Source organism: Silurus meridionalis, chromosome 15, assembly GCF_014805685.1.
Source record: "Silurus meridionalis isolate SWU-2019-XX chromosome 15, ASM1480568v1, whole genome shotgun sequence".
Lineage (NCBI taxonomy): Eukaryota > Metazoa > Chordata > Actinopteri > Siluriformes > Siluridae > Silurus > Silurus meridionalis.
Window position 1 is genome coordinate 13,673,799 of NC_060898.1, and position 19,334 is coordinate 13,693,132.

At 36.7% G+C, this 19,334-nt stretch overlaps 1 protein-coding gene across 1 annotated transcript; it reads right to left on the reverse strand.

Moving 5' to 3' along the window:
* Positions 1–221: 221 nt before the first annotated feature.
* snrpd3l (small nuclear ribonucleoprotein D3 polypeptide, like) lies at positions 222–4,131 on the reverse strand. Its single transcript, XM_046867181.1, has 4 exons — positions 3,977–4,131; positions 3,231–3,365; positions 2,092–2,284; positions 222–568 (listed from the first exon to the last, which is right to left on the reverse strand). The coding sequence occupies exons 2-4, from the start codon at positions 3,354–3,356 to the stop codon at positions 501–503; spliced, it is 387 nt and encodes a 128-aa protein (XP_046723137.1). The 5' UTR covers positions 3,357–3,365; positions 3,977–4,131; the 3' UTR covers positions 222–500.
* Between the last annotated feature and the right edge of the window lie 15,203 nt (positions 4,132–19,334).

Genomic DNA, 19,334 nt, shown 5'->3' on the forward strand with positions numbered 1-19,334 from the left:
ACAAAACAACTCATTAAATTTATTTGGCCCAAACAAAATTAGTCTCCCTTCACTTGATTCAGTCTCACTTTGGAGAATAAGAGACTAATGTAAAATAAATAAAATTACAAGACTGATGTGAAAAAAGCATCAAGGTATTGAAAATTTAAACTGCACCTACACCTCAGTTTGTCTGGAAAGGATGTCGGTCGTGTCCGTGAGACCCGAAATAAAAAACAGCATTAAATTGTAAAAACCTTTATTAAAGTGTGTGATGTATTCCAAACAAACACATTTTACAAACAAACAAAAAAAAGGTTATACTGAAGAAAGCTCAATTCCTTACCATATGAAACATTAATTGAAGTGTACAATTACGCCAAAATTCATGTTTCTTACTCCAATTCAGATATAAATGAAAAAAAAAAAAACAGGAGGAAAAAAACATTGGCTCCAACTCCAAGTGTCAAAAAAAAAAAAAAAAAAAAAAACAAAACCTGTACAGAGTTCTGGGAATCAAACTATCGTCTTTTCTGGAAGATGTTTCCTCGTCCTCCTGGGCCACCCCGGCCTCGACCTCTCGCAGCCACTGAAACATGAGAACAGGTGTAATGTGGTCAGAAAATGTTGAGAGAGTTCATGGTGAGGAGGTAACTGTGCTGTATTTTCTCAACTAAAGTGAACACAAGTCACACATGAGGAGATTCTGAGCACTAACGCCCTCTAATGACAAGTATTTGTACAGCTACAGTAAATCTTCACATCAGAGAGCCACAATAATCACAATATGTTTCAGCACTAAAACATGTTGGTTTTCTGCTTCAAACTGATTTGTCTTCTTTAAATTAAAACATCCGATTTATTGCTAATCTCACCCATTTCAGTTCCGAATTAAATTGCCACCACTTTCTTCAGGTGACATTTCAGACCACCTGACTGTAGGCTAAACAGCTCGAGTTAATTATTGCCTTCATTATTTATTTACCACAACTTCATAAGACCATTTGACATGTAAATAACAGACTAATTGTCTGAGCACGATTCCAGCTGATGTTACTTAAGCTAAATTAAATCTTTTGTTAGCCATGCCAGTTTTAATTAAGGCAGGTTTGCAAATTTGCCATGACATTGTTTATTGCACTAAGAGACAAAACCCCAAAGTGAAAGTGATCTTATAATAAATAAAACTGCTTAGATCATAACACAATGTCAAAGGTTGAAGGTGGAAACACCAAGTCTTCTGGTTTGAGACACCTGCATGTTCATTTTCTTTATGTGCAACAAACTAGGTTAAATGTAAAAACACAGGAATTGGACGGCGAGTTTGACATTCCTAGACACAACTTGCAAAAGATGGAGAAAAGGGGAAAAAAAAAAAATAATAAAAAAAAAAAAAAAATGTTAGACTGCCTCACACCCACAGGCAAACAAAGGTGGAATCTTAATGGTTTGGAGTTGTTGGATAGAAAGACTGGAGACTTATTCCAGGTGAAAGGAATATTGAGCCAACATGTCTACCATTGCATACATCAACACCATGAAATTCTGCCTAAACTGCAGCTAACTGGAACAGACTTAAGCATACAAGACCATGACCCGAAGCATACATCCAAGCTCTTTACCAGACAGCTGGAGTGTATATAATGGAATGGCCTGTCCAACCACTGGACCTAAATCCTACTGAACTGCTCTGGGATTAACTGGTCAGGGGAAAAAACCCAGAGACCTAGTTTGCTGCATATAAAAAAGAGCATGCACATGCTTAAATTATTAACAAATGTGTAATTAACATTAAACACAGCTCAATTACAAGGTTAAAAAAACTGAACAAATGAAAAGGCACTGTGCCAGCAGTGAGCGAATGGAGGGCAGAGTTGGATGGAACAAGCAATTGGCAACACGTGCAGCTGATGAGACAAATCAGTGCGCTCCGTTTCAGTCTGGCTCCGTCCTCCACTCGCTCACCGCTGGCACAGGCACTTTTTTTTTTTTTTATTTACTTGGTTTTTCAAGTAAAAACACTGTCCCCATCTGCCTTCAGCTGATGACACCGAAGCACATTTATATTAAAATACATATATTAGAACATGATAAACAGCTGCTTTTCTTTACCTTGAGCTTTAAGAATGGCAGCTTTGCCCCTGCCAGCTCCAGCTCCCTGGTTCTTATTCTTCACACTCTTCAACATTGGAGCATTCTTTAGCATGTCTGGCAGGATGAGGAAGCGAATCTTACTGCCACGGATATAAACCTGCTCCAGCTGTGCCACTCGGCCATCGCGATACGTCACCGTGATATTGGACATCTAAAGCAGAAAACATTCAATATGGTGTGTGTCTGCAGTGAGCAGCAGATAATTCTACAAGTTAAGTGCGGATGCATACACATACTACTTGCGTTGAGAGCAGGGGTGTCCAATTTTTTCCCCACAACGGGCTGGTGTGGGTGCAGGTTTTCATTCCATTCAAAAGGTCTATCCGAAAGTTCATTAAAAATGAATAGCTAAAATTTCTGGTGTGACTTGGTTGGAATGGAAACCTGCACCCACATCAGCCCTTTGTTGAAGAGATCAGACACCCCTGGTTTAGAGTTTCCACAAAAACTTAATTACTCCACATTTGCACAAAAATAAATAAATAAAAAGTCCTGTGGCATTTTCATAATTAAAATTGACTTAAAAATAATAATTGAAACATGGATTCTACCCTTTTCCACATATTGCACCAGTGTGTGAGAAACTAATTAGCTGGCTAAAGCAGCAAATTCAAACAAAAAACACACAAATAAAGATGATATGGAAAAGATGTATTTAACTTAAAAAAAATGGTAGAGGGGAAGAAATCCATGTAGCTTGGACCAAATATATATATTAATAGGCCTCAAACACCACCATGACCCTGACCAGGAGAAATCCCTTCCTGAAGATGAAGGAACATTAGTTATCCTGTAAATATGCAGGACTGGAAGAATAGTCTCAAATGATGTCTTTATTCATACTTAAATTCTAATTGCATTTAAAAATAGAAAATTCTGACCAAGTAGAGTTAAAGAATCAGTATAATAACCATGTTACAAAATGAAACAAATGAACTGGTCATTGTCCTACAACTGAATTGCAAGTATCTGGAATCTAAACAAGCTTTAAAATGACTTGTGCTGATTAAAGCAGTGATTTAGAATCCAGCTTTACTGAGACTTGGTACTCAAGACTGCTTGTTCATGCTGCAATATTCCTGACTGGATGCTGTTACCTGACAGTTCATGTTGTCCTCTGCTTCGATGAGTTTACCTCGGTAAACTTCTCCCGTGTTGGTCTCACAGGTGACGATGTGACCTTCAGCTTCATGCAGAACTTTAATGGGGACTCCGATAGACATGATGAAAATCTATAGTACGACAGTAAACAAGTTTGATTCAAAAACACACATCATCCCCCTTCTGAACTTTACTACTAGGACTCAAACAGAGCACTGCTTTAACAGGAACTACAGCTATATTACACTTTTCCCCCACTTTTCTCTCTTTTTTGACTTTTGTATAAAGGTAATGTAAATTCTAAATGTATTTGAAATGTAACCCATTAAGAGATCAACAATAGATGTTAGTTTGATAGTTTGATCAAAACGCGATTGGAACGCATCGAACACAATTACATATTAAAATTAAAATAAAGCTGCACCCATGTATAATTGCCGGTATTATACTGAATACTGCATACACGCAATAGTGAAACAGTAATAAAATATTACCATTAAAGCAAACAACATTTACATTTAAAATATGAGATTAGCATTTTCTTATTTATTTGAGCTTTTGGAGAACATTAAGCCTCGCGTGAGCTAGCATTAGATAGCACACAGGGCTTTATGCTAGCACAGTAAGCTAACGCGGCTAGTTTCATTCAAACTCCACCGTACCATTCGAACTGAAATCCACAATTTAAAACTCATTTATACATTAAACAAGTGATAAACAGTAAAACAATGTGTATATTTACCTCTATTCGCTCGTTAATTAACAAGAAATCTTTGCGGTTCCCCAAACAAACGGAAGCAGCAACGTGAGTATTTGTAACGTTTTCCCGCTCCCACAATGCAGCAGAGCGGCGGAAGTGATGTCAAACCCGGAAATGTGCTCGGTGTATCATGGGAGTTGAAGTGTACCTGAATTTTGTCCCCATTTTGGTTTGATCCACAGCAGAGGGCAGAACTGATTTACTAAACAAGAAAAAGTATTTAATAATAGATTATTTGTGGACTAAGATTTCCTTTGGCAAAATCTCACCTTTCTCTGTTGTAACATGCCTAAAATCACACAATCATCTTAACTGCTTCGTCAGCTTAATTAATAATAATTATAATAATTACAATTATTATTATATTGATATATAAATTTTTCGATATCCATATAATTATCATATTCCACATCATTATTGTTATTATTAATAATATAATATATTTCATGTAAAAAATTAAAAATCATCTTTTTTTGGCTGGAAATGGTAATGCTTCCATTAGGGATTGCTACAGCGGATCATCTGCCTCCATACCCCCCTGTCCTCTACATCTACCTCTTTCTAACCAACCTACATGTCTTCCTCACCAAATCATAAACCTCCTCCTTGGACTTCCTTTTTTCCTCCTTCGTGGCAGCTCCATCCTCAGCATTCTCCTACCAATATACCCAATGTCCCTCTTTTGCACATGTCCAAACCATCTTAACTGGGCCTCTCTCACTTTGTCCCCAAAACGTTCTACATGCGCTGTGTCTCAATAAGCTAATTTCAATTCCTGTCCATCGTCGTCACTCCCAATAAAAATCTCTCTCGCATCTTCAGCTCTGCTACCTCCAGCTCCACCTCCTGTCTTTTACTCAATGCCACTGTCTCTAAACCATACAACATCACAGGTCTCACCACAGTTCTATAAACTTTCCCTTTCACTCTTGCAGATACTCTTCTATCACAAATCACTCCTGCCACTCTTCTCCACCAACTCCACCCTGCCTGCACTCTTTTCTTCACTTCTCTAACACACTCTCCATTACTTTGCACTGTTGACCCCAGGTACCGGAACTCCTCCACTTTCTCCACCTCTTCTCCCTGCAAACGCACCACTTCACTGTCCTCCCTCTCATTCACACACATGTACTCTGTCTTACTCCGACTGACTTTCATTCCTTTTCTCTCCAGCGCATACCTCCACTTCTCCAGGCTCTTCTCAACCTGCTCCCTACTCTCACCACAAATCACAATATCATCAGCAAACATCATAGTCCACAGAGACTCCTGCCTGACCTTATCCGTCAACCTGTCCATAACCACTGCAAACAGGAAAGGGCTCAGAGCCAATCCTTGATGCAATCCAACCTCCAACTTGAACCAGTCTGTCGTTTCCACTGCACACTTCACTGCTTTTACACTGTCCTGCACCACCCTCACATACTTCTCTGACACACCAGACTTTCTCATACAATACCACAACTTCTCTCTCGGCACTCTGTCGTACGCTTTCTTCAAATCCACAAACACACAATGCAACTCCTTCTGAACTTCTCTAAACTTCTCCATCAACAACCTAAAAGCAAATAATGCATCTGTGGTGCTCTTCCTCGGCATGAAATCATACTGTTGCTCACAGATGGTCACCTCTTCTCTCATCCTGGCTTCCACTACTCCTTCTCATAACTTCATGGTGTGACTGATCAAGTTAATTCCCCTGTAGTTACTGCAGGTCTGTACATCTCCCTTATTCTTAAAGATCAGTACTAGCAGATTTCTTCTCCATTCCTCAGGCATCCTCTCATCTTCCAGGTACTTGTTGAATAACCTGGTTAAAAACTCCACTGCCATCTCTAATAAACATCTCCATGCTTCTACCGGTATGTCATCTGGTCCAACCGACTTTCCACTCTTCATCTTCTTAATCGCTGATCTCACTTGCTTCTTACTAATCCTATCCACTTCCTGATTCACCATTTCCACATCATCCAACCTTCTCTCTGTCTCATTTTCCTCACTCACCAGCTGCTCAAAATACTCCCTCCATCTTCTCAACACACTAGTCAACACATTTCCATCTCCACCCTTTATTGCTCTAACTTGCATCACATCCTTCCCAGCTCGGTCCCTCTGCCTGGCCAATCGATACAAAATATAAAGAATTACAGATAAAATTAATATACAGTATATTATTTATAAAAACTGCTGTATATTTAAGAATCACTAAAATATTGTGTTTGTAGGGCATGATTATTTTTAATTTAATTTGATATAGTCATAAAAAAAGTCAATCAAAGCTGATTCATTATTATATTTTAATTAATTTATTTAATACAGTTTGGAGCTCAAATATTTTTATTTTCAAATAATTACAGACTATAAAATGCATATATAGTAAAATACATTCCATGTTTATACTTTTATATGATATACCCATATATATTTTGTGTGATTTTGTTGTTTCCCTTCAATGGAGTCAGATGTTTTCAGTGTGAAATTAAAAACTGTTTAATGTTGAGGTAATTCCCTTTGTTGTTTTCTTTCACAAGCCTGAAACGCAGGATAATTATACTCTATTACATTGCTTAATGTCATCATTATGTCATATGATCACAAGATCTCTATAAGACTAAAAAAGACTTCCTGTTCAAAGTAATAAGCGCATGTCTAGAATCAGTCTGAGGTTGTGAAATGTTTAGAATGATTCACATAAAGAGCAAGCAATGCTGTTTTGATCTTGTTTTGTGATGATGAGTGTAATGAATCACTCATATAAGACCATAAAGCTTGAATTATTTGCTCAGGGATTCATTATGTGAAGCTTTACATAAACTATAGGCTTCAAAAAAGTGTGTGAGGTATTGAAGAATAATGTAAAGAACTAAATAAATGCCCATTACACTGTTTAGCCAAAGTTTTGTTTTGTCCTGCTACGATTATACATTTTGTAGAGTTTCTACTTAAATGTATGTTCATTTTGTAATAAAAAGAAATACATTACTTATTATTGTTTTTTTGTTATATGCAGAAACTACTTCACCATGATCAAAAATGTGCATGTTTGTTAAACAGAGATAAAAAATTATCACGTGGAAAAAATGTGCTCAACTGTTTTAAATGTAAACTCTGTTTAACTGACAATAATATAAATTTTTCTCACTGGTCTCAGCATGAAGATGTTTTTTTTTTTTTTTTTTTGCTGAGGTTAGTGAAGAAAAGAAATAGGCCAAAGAGTCTTAAAGTCCTAAAAAATTGTCTTTTGTCTTTGTGTAAGCTGTAGCAACATATAATTTATTTTTATGATCTGAGGTACAGACAGAATACAGACTGTCTGGACAATAATTTAAGCTACAATCAATGTTTTTTTCTCTTGCTGTCAGTTAAAAACAGAAAGACTGCGCTAACTTTAAAAGTTGCAGTTCTGCAGTTGAGTTCTGGATTTGTTTGTTTAGCAGGTATTAATTAATTTTATTAATTGAACCTTAAAGCTCTAAGTTTTGGGTTCAGTCTTGAACTTGGGATGCTGTTTTGTGTGAAGTGTCTGTGTATGTTGTCTCTTTGAGTGCAGAGGTTTTTTTTCCCACATTCTCTAGTTTCTTCCAAATTGCAGTAAGGCTACAAATCTACAGCAGCCCTGACCAGGATAAAGCACTGAAAGTGAAAGAGAGCAGCTTAGACAGCAGTGCTGCTGCAAATATATATATTATTAATTATATTCTATTATTATAATTGCTAATTACTAATGCATTCATTTTAGTACGTTATTGTTTCTATAGTAACAGCTCATTCATGTACTTGTGTGGAAGACGTTTCACATGAACAGATTAAAACATGTATGGAATATTTGATATTTGTATAAGGACACAGAAGAACACACTTATTTAATCTATCTACGTAACAGTCAGAGGTACAACCATAACTATGAAGTCTTATACTCCAGTACTCATGTTAGTTCTCACTCTCCAGTGTTCTGTATTGTTGAAAGATTTATGATCAAACTCTTGATGTCACCCAAATGAGAATGGGTTCCCCTTTTGAGTCTGGTTTCTCTCAAAGTTTCTTCCTCATAACATCTAAGGGAGTTTTTCCATGCCACAGTCGCCATGGCTGCTCATCAGAGATAAATGCACACCATTCACCTTAACTATTAAGTTCTGTAAAGCTGCTTTGAGACAATGTCTGTTGTGAAAAGCGCTATAGAAATAAACTTGACTTGACTTGAAGTGTTCTAATAGGAGAAAGCTTCCAGGATAGACAAGTTACAGTTAGTCCTTATCATTACAAGTTGCAATTCTTGTGTTATTCATTTGAAGAGAGAAAAAAGTCATTGGTGAGCTAACAACTATTTACAACTAGTATACTGTGATATAAAGTGCTGCTATAATATGATGTAAAGTTATATAAGAGAAAATAACATTTGTGGAGCATGCACAACATAAAACATAACCAGAATTAAATCGAAAGCATGGTGTATAGTTCTTTACGCTGTACGAAACTGTAATCATTGACAAATAAGAAGAAAATACTGTTATTTAGAAAACAATGAACTTTTTGCCGATGTAAGAAAGTTTTTGACATCGAGCCATGTCACACTATCATGGCCATGATTGTTCATAAGTTATTCTTAATATTTTCATAATTAATGTAATTAAATCCTTAACAATTGTATTTTTTACTGAAGCATGCTCAAAAATCAATCAAGCAATACGTGTTCAGTGTGCTTTTCTTTGCTCTGGAGCCACCAGCCTGTAGTGAATGATATGTAATGAATAATATTGTCACCAGACTGCCAGAGGTCGCTCTCACTGAAAATGTTAACTACTACTTTGTCATTTCAATTTCCTGTTCCACCACCCAGCACATAACCACTAACACTTTGTGAATGCTCAAAGTTAGAGTAGTTAATTTGAAAGTCTTGTTTTCTGGGTAGCAACTGTGTTTTTGACCATGCCTCATTCTGCCTTTGACTTACCACTTTGTTGTGACACTACATTTACCTTTTGGTGTTTTTGACCTTGGCCTGTTAAGTCACTGTTGATTTTCGGGATATTTTGCAAAAACTTTTATTTATTGTGGATTTCCTGGTATCGACATCCTGCCCCTCAGAATCTGCCACCTTGATTCACTTCCCAAAGTTTAAGCTAAATTGTTGCAGGAAGTGAAATGCTAGGTTTACTGTGTACACATTACACATCATCATCGCTATTTCTATAAGGTTACAGAGCTTAATAATGCCAAAGTAAATCAGAGATATTAATATATGTTTAGATGTTTTATAGAATTTAGTGACAAACTTCACACACCAGCCATTAAAGGTGAAGTATGTTGTGTTTGTAACGATTCAATTGCCACCAGGAAACAAGAGAGTTTATTCAACAGATCTCGAAACTGACCTTGGAAAAAAAGTAAAGCTTTAGACATTTAAGGAATTTCCCTTGCTGTACTGTGTGAGAGAAAGAGCAAGACAGAGACAGAGAGAGAGAGAGAGAGAGAGACAGAGACAGAGACAGAGAGACAGAGAAACACAAGACAGCTGATGCTGCTGTAAATCTCAGGGACATCTCCGAATCTCATTTCAGAAGCTGAATGAAATTGTCAGTAAACATTGATAAGTGACTCACTTTGACTTCACCACACCACAATAAAGACCTCAGTGAAGGGAATTCAAATCACAGCATGAGATCCTTAAAGAAAATATCTGTCTCATTGAAGGATGGAACTGTCACAGTCCAATAACATTCCAATAACAGTACAGAGCTAAAAAACTGTCTGACTTTATTAAATCCATTTTTACGCACTTAAGCATGCACACACACACACACACACACACACACACACACACACACACACACACACACACACACACACAGAGCCCCCTGCTGTGATCTTCATTATTTGAGGTACCAACAAATAGCCTGCACCCATTTTTGTCCTTCTACTCCTATTTCTATTTCTTAATCTCTTTTTCTTCTTCTTCTATTATTAGTAGTAATAGTATTATTATTATATGATTATTATTATTATTATTATTATTATAATTATTATAAAAATACAATAGACTCTTTTATATTGCATTGATCAAAAATTAATCACTTAAAAGTTCATCAAACATAATAAGCATACAAAGCTATTTTCAAATACAATCTGGTACACATTTATTATTTATTTATTACTTTATTAGGAACACAATCCATTTAGCTAATCATGTGGAGCAGTGCAATGCATAAAATCATGCAGATGCAGATCAAGAGCTTCAATTAACATTCACATGATACATCAGAAAGGGGAAAGGAGTTTGGCTGCTGATCTCCAAAAATTCTCTTACCCACAGTAGTCTTTAGAGTTTACACAGAATGGTACAAAGAAACAAAAGCTCTGAGTAAGCAACAGTTATGTGGGTGGAAATGCCTTGTTGATAAGAAAGTTTGGAGGAAAATGGTCAGACTGATTTAGTTCCCAGGAAGGAAATATTAACTCATGTATTCCACAGCATTTGACATTCCGCCTGTTTACAGTGGCAAGCTCCACAGAGAGAATAGTTTCTCTTCAAAGCAGATGTTTTATTGAAGGAATATCACACAGAGCCCTGATTTTTACACCACTGACAGCATATTTACACACAAAAGCATACTGAGGATAATTCTGAAGAGGTTTTAAGTATAATTTCAGCAATTGTTGTTATCAGGATGATATTCAAAAATCTTTCTAGTGTCTAAGTTGTCTTTCTCATAAAAAAAAAACCCTCTTTTTGGCATGTAAAGATCTCCTACTGTAAATATGAATAGTTTGTAATTGATGTTGGGATTTAAAAAAGAATTGTATGACTTAGAAGGTAATCTGAAGCCAGTGTATGTAATGCTTTGCGGCTGCTCTGGGGCCTGGTGGCATTTGGAAAAAAGAAGATATAAACAGCTGGAGCTCTTCGAATGTGCAGTAGCAGTGCCAGAAACGTCTGCATGGAGCCTAATTATAGATAATAGATAATCAGCACTGTAGCTGTTTTTCTCAGCAATATTTCAATGAGAAATATTGCTGAGATAGACAAACCACAAAGGCCATTTTGGATAACCTAATGAATATTGAAAAGAAATAAAATACCTGTTCAAGAACAATCTTTATCATTATAAACTTTATTTTTTCTGTCAAACTTGAAACCCTGTTATGACCACAAATCTCCATTGCTACATTATCACCAACACATATCTCACTAGATAACGATAGATAGCTTCTAAATGTCTCATAGCTGACACATATATTGCAACATGACTTCATATTTTCAAACACCTTAAAAACACAAAAAATAGTGTCTGAGGAACAAATACTCTCAACTGAATATATTTTTATAAATTATAAATTATTATACAATTGAGCACCACCACAAATATAAATGAAAGTATATCTATCTATCTATCTATCTATCTATCTATCTATCTATCTATCTATCTATCTATCTATCTATCTATCTATCTATGCTGCATTTATATATTCTTATATATTTTTATATTCTTTTTTATATATTCTACAAATTCTGTTCATAACATCACACAGAACCCCATTACTGTCCAAATCACACCTGAATCAGTTCAATGGTTTGTGCTGGTTTGCTGTTTGAAGTGGGATATTTAGTATTAAAGCCAATAAATGTATGTATGAGTAGAAAACATGGCACAATGCTCTTATTAATTCTAATTCTCAAACTCATTCGTTTTTCGACATATTAAAAGTAACCATTTTGATATAGATTGCTGAGTAAAGTGAAACAGAAAAGAGTGTGTGCATTACAGGGAGTGCAGAATTATTAGGCAAGTTGTATTTTTGAGGATTCATTTTATTTGAGGATTTAATTTGAACAACAACCATGTTCTCAATGAACACAAAAAACTCATTAATATCAAAGCTGAATATTTTTGGAAGTAGTTTTTAGTTTTAGCTATTTTAGGGGATATCTGTGTGTGCAGGTGACTATTACTGTGCATAATTATTAGGCAACAACAAAAACAAATTCATACCCATTTCAATTATTTATTTTACCAGTGAAACCAATATAACATCTCAACATTCACAAATATACATTTCTGACATTCAAAACCAAACAAAAACAAATCAGTGACCAATATAGCCACCTTTCTTTGCAAGGACACTCAAAAGCCTGCCATCCATGGATTCTGTCAGTGTTTTGATCTGTTCACCATCAACATTGCGTGCAGCAGCAACCACAGCCTCCCAGACACTGTTCAGAGGTGTACTGTTTTCCTCCTTGTAAATCGCACATTTGATGATGGACCACAGGTTCTCAATGGGGTTCAGATCAGGTGAACAAGGAGGCCATATCATTAGATTTTCTTCTTTTATACCCTTTCTTGCCAGCCACGCTGTGGAGTACTTGGACGTGTGTGATGGAGCATTGTCCTGCATGAAAATCATGTTTTCTTGAAGGATGCAGACTTCTTCCTGTACCACTGCTTGAAGAAGGTGTCTTCCAGAAACTGGCAGTAGGACTGGGAGTTCAGCTTGACTCCATCCTCAACCCGAAAAGGCCCCACAAGCTCATCTTTGATGATACCAGCCCAAACCAGTACTCCACCTCCACCTTGCTGGCGCCTGAGTCGGACTGGAGCTCTCTGCCCTTTACCAATCCAGCCACGGGCCCATCCATCTGGCCCATCAAGACTCACTCTCATTTCATCAGTCCATAAAACCTTAGAAAAATCAGTCTTGAGATATTTCTTGGCCCAGTCTTGACGTTTCAGCTTGTGTGTCTTGTTCAGTGGTGGTCGACTTTCTGCCTTTCTTACCTTGGCCATGTCTCTGAGTATTGCACACCTTGTGCTTTTGGGCACTCCAGTGATGTTGCAGCTCTGAAATATGGCCAAACTGGTGGCAAGTGGCATCTTGGCAGCTGCACGCTTGACTTTTCTCAGTTCACGGGCAGTTATTTTGCGCCTTGGTTTTTCCACACGCTTCTTGCGACCCTGTTGACTATTTTGAATGAAACGCTTGATTGTTCGATGATCACGCTCAGAAGCTTGGCTATTTTAAGACTGCTGCATCCTCTGCAATATATCTCACTATTTTTGACTTTTCTGAGCCTGTCAAGTCCTTCTTTTGACCCATTTTGCCAAAGGAAAGGAAGTTGCCTAATAATTATGCACACCTGATATAGGGTGTTGATGTCATTAGACCACACCCCTTCTCATTACAGAGATGCACATCACCTAATATGCTTAATTGGTAGTAGGCTTTCCAGCCTATACAGCTTGGAGTAAGACAACATGCATAACGAGGATGATGTGGTCAAAATACTCATTTGCCTAATAATTCTGCACTCCCTGTAGATAGTGCGTCTTTTACAGTATATACAATTCATCTGAAAGAAAATGCACAGCTTATGGTAAATGCCATTATAAGAGTTGCTGCACCACTCAGATCACATTTATTTAAAGAACATGAAACAATGATAATACATGGATTTTTAAGGTACATATGGAAAAAGGAAAGGTCTATATAATACAATGTATAACACAATACACTAAGACCAAAAACCATCCAGTGTGCTTTGACATCTCATTGTAGTTTTAGTCCCCTTTTGTTGCTCTTATGGAAAGTTTTTTTGCTAGACTTTTTATAGTGTGGTGATGTGGATTTTTGCTCATACAGCCACAAGAGCATTAATTAGGTCAGGTTCTGATGTTGGATAGGAAGAGCACAGTTTCAGTGAGGTTCAGGTTCAGGCCATTGCATCCACACTAATCATGAACCTTGTTTTGTTAACAGAGACACTATTCAGCTGGAAGAAGATTGGGCCTAGTTTCTAGTAAAAAAGAATCAAATGCTACAGCATCCAAAACAGTTTGGGGTAGGCCCACATATAGGTGTGTTGTTCCATTGTACATAAACGTTTGGGACTATTGTATATGTGTTTAAGAATAAGCATGCATGGATCTAAAAGATCTAGACTGAATAGACTGAATTACAAAAAATATATGAGAATTTGGTGTTCAGGAGTTCTTATTCCCCAGAGAATTAGATGCAAAAACACATAAAAAATTGTGATTCAGTGACAACTGTATTATAGTTAATTTGCAATTGCTCAGCTAAAATGTTCTACATGCCTGAGGTACTGCTCGAGACAAATTACTTTTTCTGGACAGCTAAACATCAGCCTGAGTGACAGAGGCTTTAACCAACACTTACTCCAACACCTTTGCTTACTCCTTTGACCAGCCAAGTAGAAGTTAACGACAGATCCTCCTGAAGATGCAGTTTTTCTTCAGGCTAACTGAGATTATTGGAAACCAATGGCTTATGCATTTAAGTGCTTTGGTGTTCAGGTTTGAGAAATTTTACAGTTACTTACAGTTTACCAAGCTTCACTGCAGAAACAGACCACTGTCCACTATGAATATGAAAATATGAATGTTACTAAGGATTCAGAAACCATTAATTAAAGTGTGTGGTATACCTTAATTTTACCTTACATGCCTCTCAAAAAGAACTAAAATTAGTGTGAGCATGGTTTCTGCAATAAACCCTGTGTCAATCATTACATAAAAAAAGGGTAGCAAAAAAAAAAACTGCTAGAGATGCACAGTTTTAAAATATAATTCAGAACATGCACAAGGTACAGCCTGAAGTTTCTGGTCCAACTTATATCAAAGGGTAAATTAATCGCTTTGAAAAAGCTACTACTGAAAAAGAATTAAATCATTTCCAGAGACAGACATGAGATTTTGTATACTGGTCAATTTGTGAACTTGCTATTGCTGGACCTTTGAGCAAGACCCTTAAACCTTACACTGGTAGTTAGATCTGTAAAACAAATGAGAGCCAAATGCCACAAATTTAAATATGCAGGGCACTAGGGCAAGATGAGATAGATGCATACCAGCGTTGATTGCTGGCATACCAAACACCTTCAACAAATGCTTTCATAAGTTTATTGAGTATTAATTGATTACTAATGACTGATAATAGCCCATACTTTAAATTCAAAGAGTTTGGGAGATTAATTCTCAAAAATCCTATAACTCTGTGCTCATTACATGATCATTATATGGTCAGTCTAATAGCTGAAAAGGAGTATATATTCTCAAGCAATTGCTAAAGAAAGCTCCTGATAGCAAATCTGATTTTTTCTTTGCACTTCTTAGCTACAGAGCTTAAATCCTGGAATGTGTTCTTTGCCCTGCTAATCAATTGCAAAATCTGTTTCAAACTTCCCTTTTTCTCAAAACAAGAACAATGTACCAAGCTACAACCAGCTACATTTGTGATTGTGACTGCAATCTACAACATGAAGATAGACATACTACATAGACATACTATGCAAACTTGGATAACAGCAATCCAGCCCCATTTTGAAGATATATTAGACAACCTGACTTTATGTAAGAATAAAATATGAAGTTCATATCAGAAATGCATTCTTTTATTTGTTGTTGGAAATATATTAGAGGTTTATACTGTTTGCATCTGTTATAGTCTTTCAGTAAAATGTCTTTCACTGAGGACATCTTAAAACAATCACTGATTCAAAGAGCAACACTGAACAGTGTTTGTTAGTGTTAAAGATGTGATCAGGGTGAGCAATGAATCACTAAATGCATTGGTAAACAATTTGGTGGACGAATTGGTGGAGTCAGTGAATGAATTGAAGGAATCTATGCAGGAATTAGTGAACAAATCAGTAAAGAAAAAAGTAGATGAATCTGTAATAGAAATCGGTGAACATTTAAATGAACTGTTGACAAATCAGTGAATTAATTAGTATGATATAATTCTATTCAATTAAATTCATTTTTAGTAATTTTACCAATGAACATTGTCTCAAAGCAGCTTTACACACACTTAATGTGGTGATAAAGAATGAATAAGATGTTCTTTATAAGTGTAAGTTTGTCCCTGATTAGCGAGCCTGTGGCAACTGTGGCAAGAAAAAATCCCCGAGATGGCAATAGGACGAAACATCGAGAGGAACCAGACTCGAAAGGGAATCCATCCTCATCTGGGTTGCACAAATTTCCATTTATTACAGATAAACAATGTTGAGGTGTGCAGTGATGGTGATCAGAAGCAAACTGTAGTCCTGAGTCAGTGTAGCAGACTGTTGACATTAACTACAGTCCAAATCCAAATCGTCAGAGTTCCTGTTCTTACTCCGTAATTTCATGGATCCCCAGTGCATTGATGAGAAACATCCCCAGCTGCATGGAGTAGCCTCCAGTCGAAGAGAACACCTCTCAGAGGCAGGAGGATGTTTAACTCGACCGAAAAGAGAAAAAAAAGAAAGAGAGAGAGATAGAGAAAAAGAGAGGTGACAGGGAGAGAAGGATATTGATCATTAAATGTCCTTATTGTTGTATAAAAGGTTAGGACACTGTGCAGTTGGGGACTCCGACAAGATTCGCTATGGCAGCATATATAAAAGGGAGAGCCAGAAGGTAACACAAACATGAGGGATCTTTAGGATAAGAGACGACCCACCACATTACCTCTGGTTCCACACCACCTGTCTGGTTCCTCTCAAGGTGTCTTCCTCATAACATCTAAGGGAGTTTTTCCATGCCACAGTCTTACTCATCAGGGATAAATACACATCGTTCACCTTAACTGTTAAATTCTTTAAAGCTGCTTTGAGACAATGTCTGTTGTGAAAAGCGTTATGGAAATAAACTTAACTTGACTTGACTTGACCACTGTCAACAAACCTGAGTGAACGTGTGAATGTGGGGGGACAACAGCATACAAATATCCCAGTTCACAGAACACTTCATATCCATGATCCCTCCAGATCTGCTTCTTTACCTAAGAAAATCTACTGATAAAATACTTGAATAAATAAATATGTTTTCAGCCTGAACTTGAACACTGACACTGTGTCTAAATCCCGAACACTGATTGAAAGGCTGTTCCACAACTGTGGGACTTTATAAGAGAAAGATCTGCCCCATGCCGTAGTCCTAATTATTTGAGGTACCAACAAATAGCCTGCACCTTTTGATCTAAGTACATAAGGAACATATTGGTACAGAGGTTCACTCAGATACTGCAGCGCAAGACCGTTTAGTGCTTTATGCCTCAGTAGTAGTATTTTATAATCAATGCGAAATTTAAGTGGGAGTCAGTATAGGCTGATTAAAACAGGGGTGATGTGCTCATATTTTCTAAATCTAGTAAGGACTCTTGCTGCTACATTCTGAACTAACTAAACAAACAACTGAACACACAAAAAGTAAAGCGTTACAAGTCAGTGAATTAATAGATACATTGATTATTGTATGAACTTGTCCACAAATCACTTAGTACAATATATCTAATAATAAATTGTCGAATTTTTAAAATGAATCTGCAAATGGAGCAGTCGGCATGACCTATTTTATCCTGGCAGACACCCAAAAATGACTAAGCCTGAAAAAGCCTTAACAGACAATCAGCTGCCAGATCCAGATACAACAATGACCAAATGAATACATTATTAATACTACAAATAATAATGCAACACATATACACACAAACACACACAACATACTTAAGCAATTTTTTAGAGGAAAGGTTCAACCTGTAGAGGACAACCATGTAAGTATATTATCGATGAAAGCAAAATAACTCATAACAGTAAATCATTTTCCAGGAAAGTCATCTCATCTGTTCCAACTATTTGCTTCCTTGTTTAACAGACTCTGCACCTTTTCCAAACAGATGTGTAGTTCATCTTCTAGAATATGTGTTTTTATTTCACCTGTAGCAAAAGCACTGCATTTTATGAAGCGTATGGTTTTAACGCACATCTCTTTTCCACCGCAGAGTCTCATAATGAGGCCAAAGTGGAGCTAATGGCACAATAAAAGGCACCATCACGTCCCTGCGCATCTGATTTGTATCGCATTAGGATCAACCACTGGCGCCAGTCGCCACTATCTAAACAAAATCATCACTGCTGCGTGTGTGCGTGTATGTATCGTGTAATAGCGCACTAATACTTATTTTTTACAGTATCAAGCTGTCATTAATACACTATTTGATGAATACACTATAATTTACAGTTCAGTGCATATCACTTAATGCAGTTAGGATCGATGCCCATCTGACCAAAGATCCTGGCAACATTGGAAGCAAAGTAGGAGAATTTACAATTGGATATGACAACAGTCTATCAGTAAACACCATTCCCACACTTAGTTACACATCCACACATGGATAAATTATGGGCAATTTTAGTGTCTGCATAATTCTATAAAAAAAAAGGGGAAACATTAAAAAAAAAAAGGTCTCAGAACCAAATCCAGGCCCCTGTGTTCACCACATAAAACTCCAAATCTAACAACAATCTCATTGCAGTAGGCTTTGTGACATCATCAATAGCCATGAAGAAAAAAATAATAATAATGTTACCACCCTATTGCTGATATTTTCCAATAATAACATTCACAAAAATTTGTCATTTTCCAATGATGTCAGTTTAGTATTGTGAAACATTCCTGGTATCAGTAATTTCCTTCACCAGTCTCTTTTCTCTCTCTCTCTCTCTCTCCACATACAGTTACAAATAATTTTTGTTCCCATAACTTATAAAAAATTCAGTGTTATTAACAGCGAATTGTTCATCTATTACTGTGTTTATATTATATGCCGCATCTACCATACAAGTTTGTCTAAATTAGCTGTCATTATGGAAAAGATAACATACCAGAATGAAAACAAACCTGTGATTTTATCCTGGCAGACACCCAAAATGACTAAGCCTGAAAAGCCTTAACAGACAATCAGCTGCCAGATCCAGATACAACAATGACCAAATGAATACATTATTAATACTACAAATAATAATGCAACACATATACACACAAACACACACAACATACTTAAGCAATTTTTTAGAGGAAAGGTTCAACCTGTAGAGGACAACCATGTAAGTATATTATCGATGAAAGCAAAATAACTCATAACAGTAAATCATTTTCCAGGAAAGTCATCTCATCTGTTCCAACTATTTGCTTCCTTGTTTAACAGACTCTGCACCTTTTCCAAACAGATGTGTAGTTCATCTTCTAGAATATGTGTTTTTATTTCACCTGTAGCAAAAGCACTGCATTTTATGAAGCGTATGGTTTTAACGCACATCTCTTTTCCACCGCAGAGTCTCATAATGAGGCCAAAGTGGAGCTAATGGCACAATAAAAGGCACCATCACGTCCCTGCGCATCTGATTTGTATCGCATTAGGATCAACCACTGGCGTCAGTCGCCACTATCTAAACAAAATCATCACTGCTGCGTGTGTGCACGTGTATGTATACGTGTAATAGCGCACTAATACTTATTTTTTACAGTATCAAGCTGTCATTAATACACTATTT

Coding starts and splice junctions, on each gene's coding strand:
- snrpd3l (XM_046867181.1), bottom strand. CDS start 3,356: ATGTCTATCGGAGTCCCCATTAAAGTTCTGCATGAAGCTGAAGGTCAC. Junction 2,285..3,230: donor AGGACAACATGAACTGTCAG/GTAACAGCATCC, acceptor TTTCTGCTTTAG/ATGTCCAATATCACGGTGAC. Junction 569..2,091: donor TGCCATTCTTAAAGCTCAAG/GTAAAGAAAAGC, acceptor CTCATGTTTCAG/TGGCTGCGAGAGGTCGAGGC.